This window comes from Mus caroli, unplaced genomic scaffold (genome assembly GCF_978045245.1).
Source record: "Mus caroli unplaced genomic scaffold, Mus_caroli_1 scaffold_10, whole genome shotgun sequence".
Classification (NCBI taxonomy): Eukaryota; Metazoa; Chordata; class Mammalia; order Rodentia; family Muridae; genus Mus; species Mus caroli.
The window spans coordinates 50405205-50426899 of record NW_028227265.1 but is presented as its reverse complement, the minus strand read 5'-3'; the positions used below and the strand labels follow the sequence as shown (position 1 = coordinate 50426899).

The 21695-nt window shown below is 43.9% G+C and overlaps 1 protein-coding gene and 1 non-coding gene across 7 annotated transcripts in view; one reads left to right on the top strand and one right to left on the bottom strand.

Moving 5' to 3' along the window:
• Nucleotides 1-1110: 1110 nt before the first annotated feature.
• The window catches only part of Mmaa (metabolism of cobalamin associated A), a 28374-nt gene continuing 7789 nt past the window's right edge, over nt 1111-21695 (bottom strand). For 2 of the 6 annotated variants that reach the window (XM_021170543.2, XM_085843797.1), the window contains exons 2-7: nt 14978-15455; nt 11811-11933; nt 7704-7874; nt 4098-4183; nt 2340-2489; nt 1111-1420 (exon numbers count right to left, since the gene is read on the bottom strand). In XM_021170543.2, coding sequence (XP_021026202.1) covers nt 1133-1420; nt 2340-2489; nt 4098-4183; nt 7704-7874; nt 11811-11933; nt 14978-15407 — 1248 coding nt within the window. In that variant the 5' untranslated portion in view covers nt 15408-15455 and the 3' untranslated portion in view covers nt 1111-1132. Of the gene's footprint in view, nt 1421-2339; nt 2490-4097; nt 4184-7703; nt 7875-11810; nt 11934-14977; nt 15456-16868; nt 16961-17984; nt 18333-21695 lie in introns of those variants that run through there. The other 4 variants (XM_029480898.2, XM_085843796.1, XM_029480900.2 and 1 more) reach the window with 4 other exon arrangements.
• Nucleotides 13984-14125, top strand: LOC115031805 (small nucleolar RNA SNORA48). Its single transcript, XR_003837467.1, has one exon. It is a non-coding gene; the product is annotated as a small nucleolar RNA SNORA48 (small nucleolar RNA).

Sequence of the window (21695 nt, the reverse complement as noted above, 5' to 3'; positions counted from 1 at the left end):
TGTGCAAGCCTAAGGGTCCAAGTTTAGGACCCTTAGGACCTCAGGACCCATGCTTTGTACCCATAATCCACCACTGTAATACTGTAGGGGCAGAGAGGACAGGACCCTGGGGCTAGCTGAATTGCTAAGTTTCACATTCAGAGACATTTTCTTTTAAAAAGAAAGGTGGATAAGCCAGGCGCAGTGGTGCACACCTTTATCTCAGCGTTGAGGAGGCAGAGCCAGGTGGATCTGAGTTCAAGATTGGCCTGATCTACAGCATGAGTTCAAGGCCAGTTAGGACTACATAGTAAGATGCTGTCTCAAACACAAAACCAGTGGACAGCAGTAGAACATACACAACATACCCAATGGTGACCTGTTGCCACCACACGCAAGTATACACAGTGTGTGTTCACACACACACATATGCACACACACAAAAGTAGGTCTAATGTCAAGTAAATTGGCCAAGACAAGGCAAGTAGAAACAGAAATACTTCATAATTTTCAAACTGAGTGACCCTGAACTGTCCTAATTCTACCTGAGTCTCTAGGGAACTTGGGTCCCAATTCTGTAGCTCATTTTCCCTTTCCGCTGTAATGGCGAGGACACCTTCTAAGTCGAGCCAAGTGGAGTTTAAAAACTGGACTCACAGCATTCCAGCTGTTTTGTTACAAGTATACATGGCCACTTCAGAAATTCTTAGAATAGTCTGGTACACTAAATGCCAATCAGGACTTTCAATTCTAAGAAACCTGGTGTGTGTTGTTCTGGCCTCAAGTAAGTTTTCAGAAATGTGGTCATTCTGGCTTATATTTTCTCTGGCAATTCAGAGAACAGACTTGATGTAACCATTTCAAAATGTAAGGTCTTCTTTCTCCTCCTGAGCTTCCTCCACTTTTGAGTCTTGAGAAGAAACTACTTAGCAGGCCAGCATGGCAGGGCATAAGGAAGGGATACAGTGGAACCAGTCCCACACAGCAGGGTCTCCTAGCTGCTGTGTGTCTAACCACACCACCCACAGCTTCAAGGTTACAAGCAGTTCCCAGCCGGGGCATTATACAGGTGTAACAGATAAACACACAGGTGATATTTTGGATATTCAACACTCAGGGAAACTCTACAAAGTGATTGCACAGGATAAATTTATTAGTGTCTGCTTTTAAAAGCTTTTAATAATAAGTCTGCTGCTCGTCCTGGGGAGAGGGCTCCAGTGAGGACCTCTCTCTCCATCAGGGGAATCTGTTCTCGGATGCTGGGATGGGTCTTGAAGTGTTCTAAGACGTTTTCCTGAATGAGATTCCACATCCAGACTTTGTGCTGTGTCTGTCTCTTGGCAGTCAGCTCCCCACTGGCCAGCATTTGGTGCTGAAACTCTCTCATTGTGTCCCACATCTCAGTGATGCCCTCTCCACTTCTGGCAGAAATTCGAATCACCTATTGAGAAGGCAGAAGCAGAACTATTATGTCACAGGATGTCTGCGATTTGCCAAAGAATTCTTAGCATTTATAGAAACAAGACAAAAGACCAGAATGGGATGCTGCTGCTGTGTCAGAGCAACACACTGGCGTACACTGCAGTATGCACACTGTATTACTAATAGCCTGGCAGAAACAAGACACCAATTTAAGGCCCAATTCTTAGCTCAGAAATATATTTTAACTTAGGATGGCTTGGATAGATAGACGATCAAGAGAATCCCAGAGAACTTTTGAGCCTCATGGGATAAGCAGAGGCAATGGGAGGGAGGGTTCCCTGGGGCCTAGGGGCCAGAGATGAAGCCAAGCTGAGGACAAGCTCTCTTCCTTATGCTATCAGGACAAGGCTGAGCAAGTGCCCAGCACCTCCATGGACAAGATAGCCAGCCACGCACAGGAGTCACTGGAGAAGCCAACAGTAGTGAAGGGTCCACTGCTCTCACGATGCAGATAAGCTGCTGGCGTCAATGTGAGTGCACCGCTTCCCACAGGATTTTTCTTCATTTTCTTAACTTACTGAAAATAACATGACTGAAGGTCCCACATCGCAAGCCTTTGCTCTGCTCCCCAAATCCTAACATACTCAAACCATGAGTATTCCATAATCTTAAGGACAGTTCCTTTAGGACGAACCTCCTTTTACTTCTAAATGGTTTAATGGGTGCTGAGCAGGCTCAGCTGTCACCTCACTCTAGTTTTTGGCATCTTGTGGTTGAAAAATTCTATTTAAAATTAGTGCTACAAATCTGGCTTTGTCATAGTTTTCCAAAGTACATTCAAGCAAAGGCTGAGTATATGTCTAGCATGAGACCTATAGCCTCTCTCCTCAGGTCCACAGTCCACTCAGTGAAGAACACAGAAAGGAACACAAGCCAACCTTTGGCCTCCAGACTTCCGAGCGCCTACGGAGCAACTTGAGTGCGCTCACGTACTCTGCTTGGATCCTGCGGGCTGGCACAACCAAGTCTCCATCAGATTTAGTTATAACAACCAAATCTGCCATTTCAATGATGCCCCTCTTGATGCCCTAGAGAGAGCAGAAGAAGCACGTTTATCAGAAGCATCCCATTTGCTCCCAACGACCCTGAGAACAAGACAACAGCAGACACCATGACTGTCTGACACCAGTCACTCCTCTGTCATTTCTTCTGTGTCTTCCTGAGTTCATGTGCCAGAATAATAACTGAATTAGCTAAATGTACCAGCCCTTGGACTATGGAAGTCATCTGTGAAATCCCTTTCAAATTTAGAGACTAACTTGGTGAGATCTATCCAGATGTTGAGTAGACAGATAATCAAGATAAAGCATGATGGTGACAGGAGGCAGTTCATAGCATCTTATGGAGACAAGAGCTAGTGGCCCAGCTCACTGCAGGGAGTGAGGGTGGGTGGTAGGTTATAAGCTAGTCACCTAGCCTGAGCACAAGGAAGGGAAGTGACTTGATCAGCAGCCTACCAAGTAAGTAAGGCAAGCTGAGAGACAAAAGGTGATGGAGACTTATGACCACTGAGACTGGAGGAACAAAATATTACTCTGGTTGAGCCAAGGGGACACACAGAGTGGGGGGTGCTCACTGACTGGTGCATGATGTGCCCACGAATGGTAAGTCTCAGGAACGAGCATCTCAGGTTCCACGCACTTCCCGACCTCAGTCCCACACAGACCATTATACAGCATCACGGGCCCTCTCTTGGGACAGCCCTCCCACTCAAGAGTCCATTTTCCTCAATAAAATCAATTTTCATTTGCTCACCCCTCAACCAGTCCTTCTTCTTCATCAACACGAGATAACTAACTCCATAGTCATCGGCTGAGAGTCACTCTGGTAACTGCTGGTTACCTAACACCTTAGTCCCCTGGGTTAAGCCCACCAGAGCCAAGAAAGGCTCGATCACTTTTAAAAAAGAAAAGAATCAAAAACCCTTTCATATAATCATGGGTGTGTCTGCCTCTCTCCCACCCACAGAGTTCCCAGCCCTTTGCACAGTGTGTGGGTGTGTCTAAGTAACACATACACACACACACACACACACCCCTTCTGTGTGTCTCTTTTTCATTAGGCTAGAGTTTATCATAAACCTGATTGTAGAATTTCCCTGAATATTTGAGTTATTCCCATGAATTATTGCACCTGAGAAGAAGTGGGAGCCTTCAGCTTTGTAGCTCGGCAGTACCCATCACCTGGAAACCCAGCTGGTGTCTGAAGTGAAGGAAGGGAAGGACTTGGGCTGGCTACTGATAGAATGACAGAGGGGGAGAGTGCTGTACTGTTATACAGTATGTATGCTACCCAACAGTATCTACCACATGAATTACTTCAGAGCCAGGCGTTGTACAAACACCCATGATACTGTGGTCTCTATGGACCAAAGCCCTCTATTTACTACAGTCACTTCTGTGCTGTATAGGGAAATGTTTAAGTTGTATATGTAGCTCAGAGTCACATCTTTTATTATTGTTAATTGAGAAAAACAAACCACATGTACAGAGAAACAGCCTGTGGCCTCATGGCCTCTAGCCAATGGGAATGATGTTACTCAAACACTACCTTCAACGTAATTTGCAATAATATTATACTGCACATTTGTTCTTTCAGAGATAATTATGGGAGGACCAAAGCACCAAAAATCTTACCTGCAGTTCATCCCCTCCTGCTGGCGGCAGCAATAAAACAAACATATCGACCATGTCAGCCACAGCAAACTCCGACTGCCCTACACCTGGAAATTTAAATCATAACTTTATTTAAAATACTGTTTTTACTTTTTTCCAATTTATTGGCTCATTGACATTCTATTTCACTTAATTCCTCATCTTCATGGTAATACATTTAAAGTCCTGTTGTTATAACTCAGCATCCAAGACTTGATAAAGACAAAAGCTCATTTGCTCAGGGATCTGCAGGGTGGCAAACGCAAGTACACTACACAGACAGCATCATATGGGAGACAGGGCAAGCATGCTGATGCAGGAGTCTCTCCTGCTTTCACAAATGCCATTACAGAGGCCTCATGGTCATCACCTTATCTACTCCTAATTAGTCCCCAAAGGCTCCACCTGCACATGCTATTAGCATGAATTTGGAGTAAGTTGCTAGCACACCCTCCTGCGTCTCACCAGGCCAATGCTTTGGATGGAGACCTTCCAGACTTCAAGTCTCTCCTGCTTTTAAAGCTTTCTCTTGGTGTCTCTTTCATCAGGAAGTGGCTTGAACACGGACGGACTCTAGTCTAAAACCATGTCTGCCACTATGTTCATCTCTTTACGACTTTTCACCTTTATGCAAACCCCCAGTTCTTTTCTCTTTAAACATTCTTGGAGAGACCTCTTAATTGCAGACAAGTACCACTGAAGGGTCTCATAACAGCCATCCCCGAAGGAGCCAGAGAGGAAGCTCCGTGGTCAAGGGCACTTGCTGCTTTTGCAGAACCAGCTCTGTTCCTACATTACCTAGTTAGTGGCTCACAACTCTAGATCCAGGGGATCCAACATCCTCTTCTAGTCTCTGTGGGTAACAGGAACACACAGACATACATGCAGGCAAAACTTATACACACACACACACAGACACACACACACACACACACACAGACAGACAGATGGGGAGGATCTAAGTGTCTTCAGTATTTTTCATGTCCTGTTGCCAGGGCACCCATATCACAGAGGAGACTAAGGAAATACTTCCCTCTGTGGATGAACAGATGCCAGCCCAGCCTCTGCCAGGTCACCCACTTGCAGTTTCCTTGGAGCAGTCATGCTGAAGAGAGCTCCCTTCCATCCACTTTCCTGAAGCCTCACTCAGCCACCACAGAACTTCTCACTTTCTCTATAGGGTCAATTTTCTGGAAAACCTTACTTGATGCTCAGTGACTATGTTTTGATCCACACCCCCAGCTCAACGCTCACCTGGAAACTCTATTTGTTGCAGATACTTCTGGTGCCTACTTCTGTCCGTTTTCTTTCCTCACCCTAGAGGTCAGTGTACCAAGTCAAACCAACATTGTGAAGTGTCCTGTCAGGCATCTGAGCAGAGAGTGATAGTAAAGGCAGGCAGGGGGGACTGCAGGCAAGTCATCTGAAGAAGGCACGTCAGCCGGGTGAGCCTCTTCTGGATCCCACTTTATGCTTCTTATTCCCTCTCCTCCCTTCTGTCTGCCACCCAGTGGGACAGTCAGAGTTCCACCACCACCTTCCAGTCCTGAGCAACCTTGAGGCAGACTACATGTGAAGGATGGAGGCATCCTGAGGACTGAAGGTGTAGAACTGGATTTGTTCTCAAGCACCTGCCCCAGGGCTTCTTCACTTACAAGACAGCAACGCTCTTTTATCTGAGTCGCTATTATCATGAGTCTCTAGGACAGCAGCCATACACAACTCTGAGATAACACACTTGGCTTTTATATTGCCCTCTCCTCTGACTCTCCTCCATTCAATCTTAAATGGTGGACTTCCTAAGGCTGTTAGACCTGTCTTCAGATCCATCGTGGAAATTCCAGCCCTCAGTGGAACTTAGATGGAAATGAGGCTCTACAGAGTTACATGAGGTCGAAGGGAAGGAAGGCGCCAGGGTGTGTAACCCTGAGAGCGTCCATGTGAGGGCACAACAAGAAGGAAGCCATCTGCAAACAAGGGAGGAGAGCACACAAAGCAACCCTGCTGGTGCTGGACCCTCAGCTTCCGTGGAGCAGTCATGCTGAAGAGAGCTCCCTTCCATCCACTTTCCTGAAGCCTCACTCAGCCACCACAGAACTTCTCACTTTCTCTATAGGGTCAATTTTCTGGAAAACCTTACTTGATGCTCAGTGACTATGTTTTGATCCACACCCCCAGCTCAACGCTCACCTGGAAACTCTATTTGTTGCAGATACTTCTGGTGCCTACTTCTGTCCATTTTCTTTCCTCACCCTAGAGGTCAGTGTACCAAGTCAAACCAACATTGTGAGGTGTCCTGTCAGGCATCTGAGCAGAGAGTGATAGTAAAGGCAGGCAGAGGGGGGACTGCAGGCAAGTCATCTGAAGAAGGCACGTCAGCCGGGTGACACAAACGGGCGAGCAGGCACGTGGACATGGTCTAAGCTGCTCAGCCCCTATTTATGACAATAATCCTAGTGAACCACTATGGCTACGTTCCATTTTTATCCCCCACTTTCCTTCACTTAATGTAAACCAAATTTATAACTTGGTGTGGAACGATGACCCATGTTGATAAGTGTTAGGTCTGTATTTATTACCCACTCTCCTAAAACAATGTCACTTGGACACCTAAGAAGGATGTCACAGCAATGTGTTGATAACTGCCTTCTCCTCCCTGCCATCTTCCACAGTGCTCTCTACAGCTCTGTAAAGCTTCCTTCTTACTCTCTTACATGAGTCCTCCAGCTTACTGTCCATGCTTCTGAATTATTCCCTCCTCTCTGGTCCTGTTGACTTGATGTAGCATTCACCATTTCCTTTCTTTGATTGACACCATAGTTTAACTGCCTTCCACTTCCACTCTCAATGTTCTAATCATTCTTCATTCTGCTGTGGGGTTCCCTCCAAACATACATGTGGCTTCCCTTGCTCTAGCTTCCTACTCCTTTCAGAGAAAATGAAAACTCTTTGGCAGGGCACATAAGGAAAACCTGCCCCTGGCCCCTGTTGCAAGTGTCTCTTTGCCCGCAATGCTGTGAGTGACCTGAGCAAGCTGCACCTCTCTGAAGGAGTCATGTTTGCTCACTGTGTCTGTGCAAATATGCTTCACCCCTACCATCAAATCCCACCCTCCCTCCTCCAGGAAGTCTTCACTGATTCCCTCAAACACTGGTTTGGGTTCTATCATATACATTCATCACAAAGTAAACCAAAAGGTTGTCTCTCCGCAAGTGCTGGGGTTTTCGTTTGATGTTCTCACTGCACATAACTGTGCTACGGAGGAATAGCCAGCACCATGATCCCATGTGTGCTGTGGTGCTGTGATTCACTTCCCAAGGTCATTCAAGTGCTTACTATCCTCTGGCATGTGGAACATGTCAGCTTAGATATCAGCTGTGCAGACACGGGGCTCACTTTCACCTTTTTCATGGCAGGCTCTTGTGAGTAGGGAGCATAGCCCATGTACTCACATTGTCTGTGGGGCAATACCTTGTATCTAATTATAGTTCATATCTGCTGAGTGAACTAAATGAAGTCAGTTGTTAGTCATCTTTAAATAGCACTCATGAAAGTACACATTCTTATGAAGTAGAGTATTACACTTACCGACAGTTTCAATAAGAATGATGTCATAGCCCCCTCCTTCACACAACACAATGGCTTCATTTGTGGTCCTTGTCACTCCTCCTAGAGTCCCACTGGTAGGAGAGGGCCTGATGTAGGCATTCATATCTCTTGACAGCTCAATCATCCGGGTTTTATCACCTAAGAGGGACCCTAAAACACACAGTTATATTTTACAATCACGGAAGAGCTGTACGGTCTAATTACCAATCAGCAAATTGCAAGAGGCTGTGATTTACGGTATCTCTTCCCAAGCCTGAGGTGTAGGCCACATTACTGAGTTCTCCTCTAGCTCACTCTCTATCCTCATACTGAAGTAAGTAGTGGATCATTGCAAGCTCTTGGAAACCAACAAGGTCTCCTTGAATTGACCGGAGGTTCAAATCTAAGCCCCAGATGCTCCAGGCAACATCCCTACCTTACCTTCCTTGACCAATGTCGGCATTCCAGTCCCAAGCCAACCCCCTGGCCCAGCATTGTGTCTCTTCACTGCTATCTCCACATTGGTGTGGCTGTGTCCTTGCTGGTGTTCTACTAGGACATCTGGTATGTCCTCTTGTCACTCATTTACAAGAGGTCAAGTCAGGGTTCTTGCTACTTCATTTTGGGGTGTTATTTTTACCTTCCCAAACCCCTCCTTTCTTACATAAATGGAATAATAAGTCGTGCTGAGGTTCAAACGACATTACACAGGAATGGAACATGTGCTTAAAAACCTGGTAACATAACAGACCATATCTATCTTACATACACTAAAGTCTTCCTTCAGAGTCTTTCTGGAACTTTCTCATGACATGTCCTTTGCTGTAAATCTGTACAGTACACAGCAACTGCTCTGCAATCTGTTGGCACCCTAGAGGACATAAGAGAACTTTGGTGACCCTCTTCTTTCCCTTTTTACCAAGAACAGGCTCCCCTCCCCATTGTCGCATTTTATCAGCCTTATGCCAGTCTGTTACTTCTCCCCCTCACCGGCATGGAGCACACAGGGATGGGGACTTTCCTACAGCACATCTCAGGTTCACAGCATCTGTTTCATTTCCTTCATGTGATGGTTTCCAACTGGGATCCGTCCCTCACCCACCCCACAGGAATCTGCTGTATCTAGAGATGGCTTCACCTGTCACAAACGGGGCAGGATGCTACTGCACCACCAAAGGACAGCCACCACATACCACAAATCGCTGCCACCAACAAAGACTTGCCATCAGTGTCACCAAGTGTCACCAGTACCAAGGTTGAGAAAATGTGCTCTAGCTATAGCATTCCCTGCCTATGACCTCATCGTAAAGCTACTATACACTGAATGCTAAACAAAGTGGTTATTGTAGTACTCAACTGATACCCAGGAAATGGACTAATTATATTTTTTAATTAATTGTAGTATTTGAGCAAACAGCAATACTTGAAATTCTGAAAGAATTAAACCCTTAAACTACTAGTACCTTTTCCTACTTCCTCTTTTTGTAATTAAAAACATATTTGATTTTATCATTTTTAATTGTGTGTCTGTCTGTCTGTCTGTGTGTCTATGTGTCTACAGGTGAGTATGTGTGCATAAGTGCAGATGCCTGTGGAGGTTGGAGGTACTGGCCTCTTAATTTCCTGGAACTAGTGTTATAGGTGGTTGTAAGCTACCCAGTGTAGGTGCTAGGAACTGAACTGGGTCCCCTGCAAGAGCAGTGCTCTTAACCTTTTGCCATACAGTTACATACAAAGAATGGGGATAGTCTTACCTGACCATTTACACTCACCTAAGGGCATTTCCCCACCATGAGGTAGCGAACACTGAGTTCCTTAAAGGTATGCCCTTTTCCTTTATTATTCCACATTAGAGCCTTCTAGTAGGTACTAATTCTAGGGCACATGCCTACCATATACCTTAACTTCCTTTTTTTTTTTCCACATAAAACCTTTCCTAAAGTATTTTCCTACAGAAATCATCCCTGCAGAAGTACACAATCTGCTGTATCTACGTATTACCCTATGGATGCCAGCACACTTAACACAGCATTAGCAACTTATTCTCCCATAGAACTGTTCTTGCCAGTGAACCCAAAATGTTAGCTGTAGTTCCCAGGGTGGTCTCGATGCTAATATCACAGGAAGGCTTATGACTCTAAAGCACGAGTACAGACAAATAAATGAATAAATAATGTTTATACAGACTGTGAATTCACATTTATAACATTCTATTTAACAGCACCTATTTTTCTCTTGAATTACAGATACTTTTTTAAAACCCTAAAAATAGGACCTTCATTTTCAGTTTGATTAGGTTAAGAACCACAACTTAGTCAGTAAAGTGCCTTTCTTGCAGGCATAAGGAAATGAGTTTGACCCCAGCACCCCTAAGAAAACCAGGCCTGGTGGCACAAGCTTGTAATCCTAGCACTGGAAGGCAAAGACATGGATTCCTGGAGCTCACTACCAGCCAACAGAGCCTACTTGGTGGGTTCCAAGAGAGTGAGTCCGTCTCAAAAACAAGATGGACAGCACCCAAGGAATGATACTGAGGTGACCTCTGACCTTCACTCACGTGTCTCCCTTACACATATGCATGCACACACATACACATAGAAAAGAAAGGTTAGGAGCCACCTAGCTATGTGCTATGAAGCTTTAATCACAGGATATAACATGAGGTCTGTTATTAATTACTATTTCAAGCTAATGTTTTATTTTTCTATGGAAAATACTCTAAACCATGAAGGTGGGGAGGAAAAGGCCTTCTCACTTGTACAAAAATTAGAATCATTTATGAAAACCTTTCATTAATTTTCATGCAGCAAAGTTCCTTTGCTTGTTTGTTTGTTTTGGTTTTTCAAGACAGGGTTTCACTGTGTAGTCTGGCTACCCCAGAACTTGCTTTGTAGACCAAGTTGGCCTCAAATTCAGAAACCTGTCTGCTTCTGCCTGCTGAGTGCTAGGACTAAAGGCCTGTGCTAGGTTCATTTAGCAATAGTCTGAAACAGTAAATAACCTAGACAACAAATTGACAAGGATAAATCTTGGAACTAGAGTATAATTTCATTTACCATTAAACGTTCTATTACAGTGAACCAAACCCTTTGACTGCTCTGAGCCATACTCCTCAGTAAAGGTAATTAAGAACTGTTACCTACTTCTCCCCTGACCTAAGGTCTTTCAAGTATGATTACTTTCTGAAGGACACCACAGCATACAAACCACACACTTTCACTAAATACCAAGTATTACCCCTCAGAGCACATACTATAGTGTGACTGCTTATGTTGCCTGTTTCCCTCATGAGACATGAACTGAACAGAGCATTGTGTCATATTCACCATATAGCACAGTCCCCTTTGGTGGTGCCTCACCTACAGAAGAAGCTCCAATGTCAGTTCAGTGAATAGCTGTAATCCGAGCAGCTTAACTCAAGAGAGAGAAGAGGGAAATGGTTCCCTGGGTAGTTACAGGAAAGACTTTGTATGTTTTCTTTAAATGGTCCTTAGGGAGCTAAGTTTACATTCATTTTATCTCTGATGAGCTGCAAATTAAGTGTTGAGTGAATGCATGACCTTACTCCAGCAAGTGAGTGCTAAGCACTGTGCAGTGCACTGTGTGCTTGCTCTGCCGAGTGCTGTAGGGAACAGCAGTAAGCTACAGGGCCCTTCAGGAGCTTTGTTTCGCTGGACATAGAACAGACAGATGACAAGCTATAAACACTTGTACTTTTCCCTCACGATTAATTGAAGACATGCTACAACACTATAAAGATAATAACAGAGAAGTAGAGGCCACTGGAGAAACAAAGCCTGCAGATAGGGCCTGGTCTTAGGCATGATCACCAAGAGGCTAACACATGCCCTTTGTTCAGCCTCATCTGCTGGCACCTCTCACCCTGCCTGAGTAGCCACTGAGCTACCTACAAGCTGACCTCCTCTGTGGAGAGCACATCCTCCTAACCCAGTCTCAGAGTTTCTACAGCACTCTGCAGAACAGAAATGGCACCTTTCATGAGACCAAACTCATCTGACAGTTAGAGGCCACCCAACTACCAATTCCCACTAACCTGTATCAGAGTCCCCACTAGCTGTCCAGTTAAAAAAAGCCAGCCATACTCACCACCACTGGTGCAAGAAGATGGATCCACAGCTAGCACAGATAACCTGTGCCCTTGCTCAGTCAGCATTTTCCCAAAACATTCTATGAATGTTGATTTTCCTGCACCAGGGGGCCCGGACAGTCCTATAGTAGAAAGAGGTCTGTGTTACAGCTCAGATGAAAAGGTATCCTGGCATTCGGGAGCCAAGGAATACAACAAAGTTACACCATACAACAAACCTCACACAAGACATTAGGAGGGGAAAACACAGCAGAGCGGCTGCCTCTTTTCAGACAAGGAGCAAAGAACTGAGCATGAGGCATGCTTTATACAGGTTTCTTTGGGGTGGGGGCTTTCCGGGGTAGCCTGGGATTAAAGGGCTATGTGGTCTGATCTTGGGGCAAGCTCAGGGATGTGGTAGCCTGACCTTGGGCTTTTTCTTTTTTCTTTTCCTCCTGTAAGATACATCCTGGACACTGCTCTGATTAGAATGGGCTGGGAATGGCTGTTTGGAAGTCTTTGGGGTGGGGCCTAGCTGCTGTGCCTTGAGTGACTTATAGGTCTTCCATAAATATAATTAGCATGGTGAGTAGTTTCATCTAGTCTATGAAAATCATGACTGACATATTTTAACATGCCTTAAAGTGTAAGTGAAAAATCTTATCTTTATCTAATTTCTGAGGAGCAGTGAGATAGATAGAGAGGGAAAAGTGCAAGTTTTGTATGCTCATAAAGCTCACTTTCAGCCATCAGAAGGTGTGCTTTGCCCTTTTCCTGTAGTGCAGATCTTTGGGAACAGACATTATTGCTTGTGTTGCAGGGTGCGGAATTTCTACATCTGCCCTCCTCTCATCACGGTGGGTAATTATTCCACCCACCCCCTTCTGCTTCTGCCCACTGGAAAAACAATCCATTACTCTAGAAATTGCCAGTGATTGAGAAAGTAATTTTCCATACAAATATTCTTCTTTTTACTCATAACTTTAAGAAAATATCTAATAAAAGGAAATCTGAAAAAAAAAAAAAAAAAACTACTTGTGTTCAAAATGGCAGAGAAGCCCTACTAGAGAGTCAGTCGATCATAGCAGGTAAGGGGGTCAGTCAGTGTGTCTCATCCTTGTGAGATCCTCACAAACCCAAGGTTTGTGGTCTGTCCTGTGCTGCTCACCTTCCCTGGTGCCTCAGCATTCTCCTCAGGACAGCAGCTACTTCAATAGTATGGGTCTTTGCAGGTTGTTTTAAGAATTAGATGAGATTATGTTTAGTACAGTGTGTCACATACACTGCAGGGCATGAGAGCTGTTCCCATTGAATAAAGGATATTAATCATAGGCATTTAACAATCTTCAAAGGTGTATGTAGTGTGTGGAAGGCTTAGGTCCTTACTCCTCATGGCAGGTCTCCATCTCAAGCACCTTTATAGATGCTGAATAAATCTGTGTTACTTTTATTTACGATGATGATAAAATAACTGAAGACTTGAGTTAATCAGGCCTAAGATCAGGGTAGGCTATCCAGAAAGATCTGAGAAGGTTTGTGTGAGCTGCTAAGCAAACATATCCCTAGGACTCTTGTCTCTTCAAAGGTTCTCTAGCTGAGGATAAGTAGACTTTGTCATGCTGGCTTTTCTCTCCAAGGAGAATACTACTAAGACCCAGTGTAGTACTCTCAAAATGAGAGTCTCTCCTTTTAGGTAGAGGAAGGACTGTGAAATGTGTGGACAACGACAGAGATTGGTTGGTGAGCTATTTGTGAAAACCATCTTTAAAGCATTCATATCTAATCCTAGGAGGTCTGATTCTCTGTGTTACCGATATACTCTGATTCAAAGTCTATTACAATGTCAGTGTTCGTGTACTCATTGCCCACAAGTCCCTGCACTACCATCTCAAGCTCTTCTTAACAGAAGAGTTGGTTCAAAGCACCTGTTTCACCGTCATGGGACACTCTGTCCACCCAAACTGCCCTGCTTAACTCCTGCTGCTGAAAAATATATCTAAATTATTCAACATTACATGGCATCAAAAATGTAGCAAGCTTACTCACAATCTCAGGACAAAGTCAAATAATCCAAAAAGTCAAATGAACATTTAAATACAGACAGGAAACAATTTCTCTCCTTTAAATCACAATATGGAGATGGCCAGGCTAAAAGCCACCCCTAGAAGCTTAATAAAAAGTATCTCTCCCCCCCTCCCCTGGCAATGAGTAGAGGTACCTTGTTGGTGATATTGTGCATATATCAGTCAGGGACAGAGCAGATGGCAGTTCTCTGTTCATCCTAGCTTGATGCCTGGCTTGGTGGTCAAAGCTGCCTTATGCCTAGGACTCATACAAACCAAACCAAATCAAATCAAAGCTACATGTCACCTACAGACCTGCTCTCCAGTGCATGGGACAAGAGAGGCAATAAACACCAGCTTGCCACCATACCAGGCACAAGGACAGAAGATGTGACCTACAAGTCCTCCAACCATGTGTCTAGCCTGTAGTGGGAGCCACCACAATGTGTATGTGTGTCGGTCAGATGAGAGAGAAAGAGAAGTAGAGCAGCTTGAGCATGATGAAGGAGACAGAACTGGAGAGGAGCAGTCTGCTGTGAGTGGACAGCCCTGGCACCTGGGGCCACGATAAGGTCCTAGCCTGAGCTGCCATGTCTGGGTCCATGGTTATGCAGTGGCAGGGGTCAGTGTCGACATCCATGTTCATAGGACATGCTTGGAATCCCAGCATTCAAGAAGCTGAGGCAGGAGGATAGACAGTTAAAGTGGGCCTATGTTAGATAGCAAGACTAAAGAAAACAAAAGAAGGAGAAGGAAGGCCTGTGTACAGAAAGGCCAATGAAGCAGCCAAGATGCAGACTTCCAACATGAAGAGGGTGACTAATCATGGATGGGGTGCAAAGCAGAAGACTGCCAAAAAAAGAGCACCCCGATTAACAGTCATCCAGTATATCTGGGTTCTGGAATCCACAGCAAGATTCTTACTCTTCCTGAGTACACAGGCTTGCTTCAAATGCTCATGGTAATTTTACCATATATGAAGATTAATACCTGTAGAAAACAGCATTTATATTTCATCCAAATATCAAGCAAAGAAATCTCAATTTGATATCATACCTCCTGGATGTATTTCAAAAGAAGAACTTACAAAACCACTTCCTGAACAGCAGAAAAAGAAAACCGACCTACTCGAAACGTGAGGGGCTTCCCTTGGTTCCGCAGCTCCTGCTCCCGCTGGTGGGCTAAGACTCTCTGCAAAAGCACCTGAGCCAGCTCCCTCTTCCTGGTGTGAGTTGATTCCACGAGAGTTATGGCCTCCGCTAGGCACGCTCTCTGTCCTTGCACTAAACCCGTATAAAGTCTATCCACAAATCTTTGTTCTTTATCAGAAAGTCCTTCTGTGTGGTCCTTCAAGGTTGCCTGGACACATAATGTTCTCCTGAAGCCGTCAGACAGTAGCACCCTCTTAGTACAATGGTGTCCAAAACAGTTTGGCAGAGCACCTGGGGGTCCGGGTGCAGGGAGACTTGAGTGAAGGAGCCGTGGGGAAGGCACTCTTGAGAGGCAGGTTAGTAAACGCCAATTAGGAGAAAGTAGCAGCGTGGAAATAGTCATTTTGTCTGTAACCGGATACTTTCTGGCTTGGTGTGATTTATGAATGGCCTAGAAAGAAGGAAAGTGTATTTTTGAGTTCAACAGAATTAAAATACTTAAGTAGTAAAACCAAGAGACCACAGCATTCCTGCATATTGCTTTCCTGCATTCTAAGACCTGAATGATCAGGGTTCTTGATAATATGTGTGATGACTAATTTTGGTTGTCAGCTTACTCCATCTGGAAATAAGTAAAACCCAGGCTGCTGAGCACTCCCTATGAGAGATTTTCTTAATCAGTTTATTTGGAGCAAGAAGAACCACACTTTCTGGTGGCAGCCAACATAGACATGGAAAAAGAAAACCCTGCTTTTTGCCTGCTTGCCCTCACTCTCACTGGCAAGTTCATCTACCCTGCTACCGAGCTCTACTCTATTAGAGCCAACTTCTTTAGGGTTTAAATGCAGACTGAAGACCAGCAGCTCTCCAGGAATCCTCCAGGACTCCAGCTGGAAGACTGAGAAAGCCAGAAGCAGCACTCCTTCCTGGTCTCGGCTTCATTTCAGGCTACTGCCTTTAGTTCCTGCCCTGACTTCCCTTGATGATGACCTGTAGCCTAATGAAACTTTTCTTCCCAAGCTGCATGTGGTCATGGTGCTTTATCTCAGCACCAACTCAGAAACCCAACTAAGACACTAAAATTTAGGAGAGGACTCCCTTGGCCATAGTTAGTACTAAGAATAACTCAAAACATGAAACTACTTTATTGTAAAATAGAATTTACATTAAAATTATCCTTTAAACAAAACCAACACAAGGCCTTTTTAAAAGTGTTTGCTACAGATGCCTAACAACCAGAGTGCCATTCCTGGGACCCACAACAGAAAGAACTGACTTCAATAGTCATTCTACTTGTGGCATGCTCAAACGTGTGTGTGTGTGCACACATAATAATAGGAATAAATAGCAAATGTAAGAAATAATATACAAAGCCTCATTAGAGTAGATATTTTCTGCCATGTTTTTCTTGCATTCATCTTAAGGATTTCTTCAGGTCAACATACCCGATTCTGAGGCATGCATAAAAGATTCTTTCAGAAGATTCCCTCTGCGCTGGCCTCTTATTCACTGTCTGCATAAGAAGTGTGATTAGGACTGTGGCACTTGAGGTACAAGTTTAGGTACACGTATGTACTCAGAGAGGCACCCTGAGTAATCTGACATAAGCACACAATCAACAACAATAGGCCTTAATGTGGAGTAGATGGCGTAGGCCGGGGAGTGAGCAGAGCAGGGTACCTCCGCGACGGTCAGAAGCACCTGGGCTTGTTCCGATGCTCCTTCCCAGCTCCACACCAGCCTCTGTAGGTAAGCACACTCAAGCCAGAACTACCACAGAACGAGGCAGAGGCTTTTCACATTCACTCAGTACAACTTCCATTAAGTCCGCATGCGACACAAGTTACCAGCCATAGCCACTCACTTTTGGTGTTATGGCTCTGGGCAAGTCCCTTAAGCACGCTGTACTGCGATCTTCTCTGCAGTAAAAGGAGCAGATAAAGCCGAGTGGTTGTGAGGGTTAGATGACCTGATTCCTGTAGGAAGCGCAGAGTAGCTAGCATTACATTTAGTTTATCAATCTGTAAGACACTGTAATGCTAGGTCACACACCCAACTTCCAGGGGTAAGCTGGGATTTACAGACGTGCAGACGCAGACGCTGCCCAGTTAAGTTTGTGGCAGTGAGTTACTTTATTGCTCTAAGATACTTTCTCTAAATGATACATACTTGAAATGCGTAAAAGTTTTTCATTTGTAGAATTAGAGCTGCTCTGATTTTCCAATCGTTCTTTCTATTTTGAGGAAAGTTGTGATGCCTATTCTTGGTTGTCTACTTGGCTACATCTGGAGTTAACTAAAACCCAAATGACTGGGCACACTATTTAAGAGAAGTGAGTGACTTTCTCTTAAATAGTCTGGAGTGGGAAGATCCACTTATAATCTGAGCCACACCTTCCACTGGCAGCCTATGAAGAACACAGAACGAAGCTCTTTTCCTGACTGGTCTTGCTCTGCTAGCAAAGCATTCCTTCATTAGTGTTAGACCCTACCTCTACAGGATTCCAGGGTAGACTGAAGACCAGCTGAGACATCCAGCTGGTCTCATGGACCAAACAACTACTGGACTGTTGGATACCTGAACTACAGCCTGTAAGCCATTCTAATAAGTCATATATATGATTTATGTATATACATAGGCATATATAGGCATGGGTACACCTATAAATACATATATAGAGTCATTCTATTCACTTCATAAGTTCTATTACTCTAAAGAACTCTAATACAAAGGTATTATAACTTCTATTTATATAAAATTAACCTTATTCTAAAAGGACAACTATTTTTGAGATAATTACATCATTCCCCCTTCCCTTTCCTCATTTCAGACTGTTCCATAGACCCCTCCTTGCTCTCTTTTAAGTCCGTGGCATCTTTCCATTAATTGTTACATGCATATATGTCTATACATATATATTCCTAAATATAACTTGCTTAGTCTGTGCAATGTTATCTGTATGTATGTTTTGAGGACTGACCATTTGGTTTTGGATAGACAATCGGTGTGTTCTTCCCCGGGAAGGCTCTCTCTCCCTCTCTCAGCAGTCCTGAGTTGCCTGTAGTTCTTGCCATACGGTGGAGGCCTTGTGAGCTTTGCCATCCAAGTCAGGATGTCTATTGTTGTCCTTGTTCAGCTAATGTTTAGACAGTCTTTTTGGTGAGACTATGTGTGTGACTTCTGAGTCTTCTAGGAGGAAACACAGTCTCTGAAAATACTGAGGTAAAAGGACAATTTTTAAAAGTGTGTAAAAAGTATTAAACACCCATCACTACCCTGCACATACTTAAAACAACAAAAAAGTGGGAGCCAGAACAATGACTCAGTGGTTAAGAGCACATTAGCTCATACAGAGGACTCAAGTTTCATTACTAGCACCCACACCAGGCACTCACTTCTACTCTACTTCCAGCTACAAAGGATCCGATACCCTCTTCTGAACTCACTTGTACATATGCACACAATATGGAATTAAAAAACAAAAATAACAATTGTAGGGGTTAATGAGATGGCTTAGTAGTTAACAGCACTGTCTGCTCTTCCAGATGACCTGGATTGCACCCACATGGCAGATCACAAGTGTCTGAACTCCTGTTCCAGGGGTTCATACACCCTCTCTGACCTCTGAGAGTCCTGCATACAAGTACACAGGCATTCATGCCAACAAAACACCCATACTAATAAAGTACTTTTAAAGTACTTTTTGTTTGTTTGCTTTTGAGACAGGGTTTCTCTGTGCAGCCCTGGCTGTCCTGAAACTCACTCCATAGACCAGGTTGGCCTCAAACTCAGAAATCCACCTGCCTCTGCCTTTCAAAAGTACTGAGATTAAAGGTGTACATCACCACACTAGACTTATATATTTTTTTTAAAATAAATCCTTTAAAAAATAAGAAGAATCTGTCTTTAAAGGCTTCTTTCAGCATACCCTTATGTAAAATTCTTATCAACACTACCAGTATAACTAGACAGAGATTTCATGGGCAAGAACTGTTTTTATTCAGTCATCCTTTCCTGAGAATATGTAGTTCCCAGATCACTGAATAACAGTGAAACACAGATGGTAACAGAAATGGTGCTAGGTGCTCCTCCTACTCCAGCCTAAATCTGACCCGGTCCCTTTGGCTCCTGTGTGGAATTACTTGGTCCCCAACTGCTGACAGTTTTAGGAAGTTGTAGAACCTTTAAGATGTGGGACCTGGCTGTGGGAGAAGCTTTGACGATTGGTTCTCTTTGCTTCTGGTCCCAAGCTCTGACCTTCTGTATGCCTGGGTGATATGAGGAGTCCCATCATCTGTTCCAGCCACCATGTCTTCCTCACCATAATGTGCTGAGATCACCTGGAACAATGGCCATGCCAAGGCTTTCCTCCCCTAAGTCACCCGTTTCTGGCATTTTGATCAATGATGAGAACAGTAACAGATAAGAGCCATCTGCTTTAATCTTCAACTTAGCCCCTCACACAAGTTCTAACAAATTAGTATAATGTTGGAAGAAATTGCTAAATTCCAACAAAAAGACTGCTTTTCTAAGTAGGGTCACATTTCCAGGCTTAGGGGTTAAGACATGGATAAATCCTGTGGAGATTCTTAGTCAACCTACTGCAGCTTACTAAAGACTACTTCATTTTCTTCAGTGACGGAGCTCATGAAATAAGACACACCATGTCCAAACAAAACAAAACAGCCAACAGCCCAAAGCACAAAGTGCTAAGGGAAAAGTCACTATCACAGGAGCTAACTCTCACTGAGGAATTCAAGTCACTGGGGAGTCAATGCCAGGACTAAGTCTAAAAGAATAAAAATGCTATAGAAGGATGGGGCAGGTTTTCCAGGCTGAGGCCTTAAATGTGTAAATTCAGTGTAGGTAGTTGGTCTAGCCCTTGCCATACTAGAGAAGATTGGGAAAGTCAGTGAAGGCAGAAGACCTGGATATACAAAACTAGTGATGAGAGATGAGGTTTGAACCGGGACAAAAAACTGAGGCCCAAACTACCCTTTGTCTATTGTCATGGGCAACACAATCAATCATAGCAGTAGTAGTTGTTGTTGTTGTTGTAGCAACAGCAGCAGGAGTAATAGTATTAGCAGCAGCAGCAGCAGTGTACGGTCATAGATACATGTAGAAGCACCGTGAGAATTGAGGAGTGATGAGACTCTAGCAATAGAGGCCAGAATGAGAAACCTGAGAGAAAGAGGCCATAGTGAGGAAACAAAAGAGAAGTGGAGAACATAGATTTGGGTGTGGCATTAAGGACCTGGAGGGCATCATCTTGAGTGAAGTAACACAATCACAAAAGAACTCACACAATATGTATTCACTGATAAGTGGATATTAGCCCAAAACTTAGGATACCCAAGATTTAAGATACAATTTGCTAAACGCATGAAACTCAAGAAGAATGAAGACCAAAGTGTGGACACTGTGCACCTTCTTAGAATTGGGAACAAAACACCCAGGGAAGGAGTTACAGAGACAAAGTTCGTAGCGGTGATGAAAGGATGGACCATTTAGAGACTGCCGTATCCAGGGATCCATCCCATAATCAACTTCTAAACGCTGACACCATTGCATACACTAGCAAGATTTTGCTGAAAGGACCCAAATATAACTGTCTCTTGTGAGACGATGCTGGGGCCTAGCAAACACAGGAGTGGATGTTCACAGTCAGCTATTGGATGTATCACAGGGCTCCCAATGGAGAAGCTAGAGAAAGTACCCAAGGAGCTAAAGGGATCTGCAACCCTATTGTTGGAACAACATGATGTACTAACCAGAACCCCGGAGCTCTTGTCTCTAGCTGCATATGTATCGAAAGATGGCCTAGTCAGCCATCAATGGAAAGAGAGGCCCATTGAACTCGCAAACTTTATATGCCCCAATATAGGGGAATGCCAGGGCCAAAAGAATGGGAATGGGTGGGTAGGGAAGTGGGGGGCGCTATGGGGGACTTTTGGGATAGCATTGGAAACGTAATTGAGGAAAATATGTAATAAAAATATTAAAAAAATAAATAAATAAAAAAAAGTTTAAAAAAAAAAAAAAAAAAGAAAACAGAAGCCAGATTAAAGAATGTCCTGCACGTTAGACTCCATAAAGCTGACACGTCAGGTATGCGGTAGTTACTTTAAAACAACCAGAGACAAGATATAGCTGATCTGAACTTACTTCTCACATGCTGTCTGAAAGCAAATTAGAACTATGTAAAATATGTCCTTTTGCATTAAAAGGTCTTACCGTGAGTAAGGGGAGAGGGGAACCCCAAACCAAGATTATAAAGCATCCATTCAATAACTGTTTGAGCATTTAGTATGTGTCATGCATTAGTCTGGCTCTGAGAATACAGCAGCAACAAAAAGTGTTACTGCCATCATGGAGTTTATGTTCTTAGGAGAAAATCAATGTACTGTCTGTCAGTCTGTCAGTCACTGTGGCTGGATCTGAATGAGCTACAGGGAAAAGTACAGGAGAGACAGTCAAAGACAGGATGAACACAGGCTTTACAGACAGATGAGTGTACTAAATGCGTGAGATGGGAAGCCAGGACAAAGAATTTATTATGCATATTTATTTATTTATTTATCTATCCTATGTATAAGAGTGCTTTGTTTTCATGATCACAGAAGAGGGAATCAGAAGCCATGACAGATGGTTGTGAGCCACCATGTGGGTGCTGGAAATTGAACTTAGC